Source organism: Nestor notabilis, unplaced genomic scaffold, assembly GCF_000696875.1.
Source record: "Nestor notabilis isolate BGI_N333 unplaced genomic scaffold, ASM69687v1 scaffold35062, whole genome shotgun sequence".
Classification (NCBI taxonomy): domain Eukaryota; kingdom Metazoa; phylum Chordata; class Aves; order Psittaciformes; family Psittacidae; genus Nestor; species Nestor notabilis.
The window spans coordinates 6,077-6,890 of record NW_009920286.1 but is presented as its reverse complement, the minus strand read 5'-3'; the positions used below and the strand labels follow the sequence as shown (position 1 = coordinate 6,890).

Genomic DNA, 814 nt, shown 5'->3' with positions numbered 1-814 from the left:
CAGTGGCTTTTGGCGGCCAGTATCACACAGACAGGAATGTCTTGGCACGCAGGGCTTTCCGTTAGGAAAACAGATGTTTCTGCAGCAACCGAAGCTTTGCAAAGGCTTGGAGGGGCAGGAGCGAGGCAAGTGATGTGGTCTGCAGTGTTTGTTCCACACCACCATCCTCCCCTGTTCTGGGAATGATTCGAGTCTCAGGCTCCAAATCCTGCCATGTCACGTTGTCACCAGGCTTGGATCAGACCCTAGAAAAGGGGAAGTAAATGCATGAAGCGACCCAGCCAAAACAGCCTGGGGAGGTGCTGATGGTCCAGGTAGACCCCTGCTCAGAGCAATGCCCCTGCTTGTTCTTTTTGCCTTGCTGCCAGCCTTCTAGGGCTTGGGAAATGCTCTGGACTCAGATCTGCACCCAGTGCCTCCGGTTCCTTGCTTATTCTTGTCCCCATAGGAGACAGTGACATAAGTGCTCTGGGTTTATTTGCCTGAGGGGGCTGGTGGCTGGTAGGTGCCATAAGTCATTCGTTGCAATTGCTGTCCCCGTAAGTCTTGGACAGGGTCCCCTGGGATGTTTCCCTGCAGGGTGTTCCTCTGTGCCATGCTGTTCATCAAGCAGCTCAGGAGACCTGTGGCCACTGTGGTGACACCTCTGCCAGGGTGTGCTGGGATGTGGGGTCCCCTTGGTCCCCTCAAACCCCTGTGTTTCCTGTCTCCCCACCAGGCCTACCTGCGGGCGGTCGACGTGAAGATCCTGCAGCAGCTGGTGGTGGTGAATGAGGGCATCGAGGCAGTGAAGTAGCTGGGGGCGGAGCGGAGC

The 814-nt window shown here is 56.5% G+C and overlaps 1 protein-coding gene across 1 annotated transcript in view; it reads left to right on the top strand.

The window, feature by feature from the left end:
* Positions 1-718: 718 nt before the first annotated feature.
* The window catches only part of LURAP1 (leucine rich adaptor protein 1), a gene marked incomplete at its 5' end in the record, with an annotated part of 681 nt that continues 585 nt past the window's right edge, over positions 719-814 (top strand). The window contains 1 exon segment of the mRNA XM_010010601.1: positions 719-814. This exon segment is cut by the window's right edge and continues 585 nt beyond it. Coding sequence (XP_010008903.1) covers positions 719-814 — 96 coding nt within the window.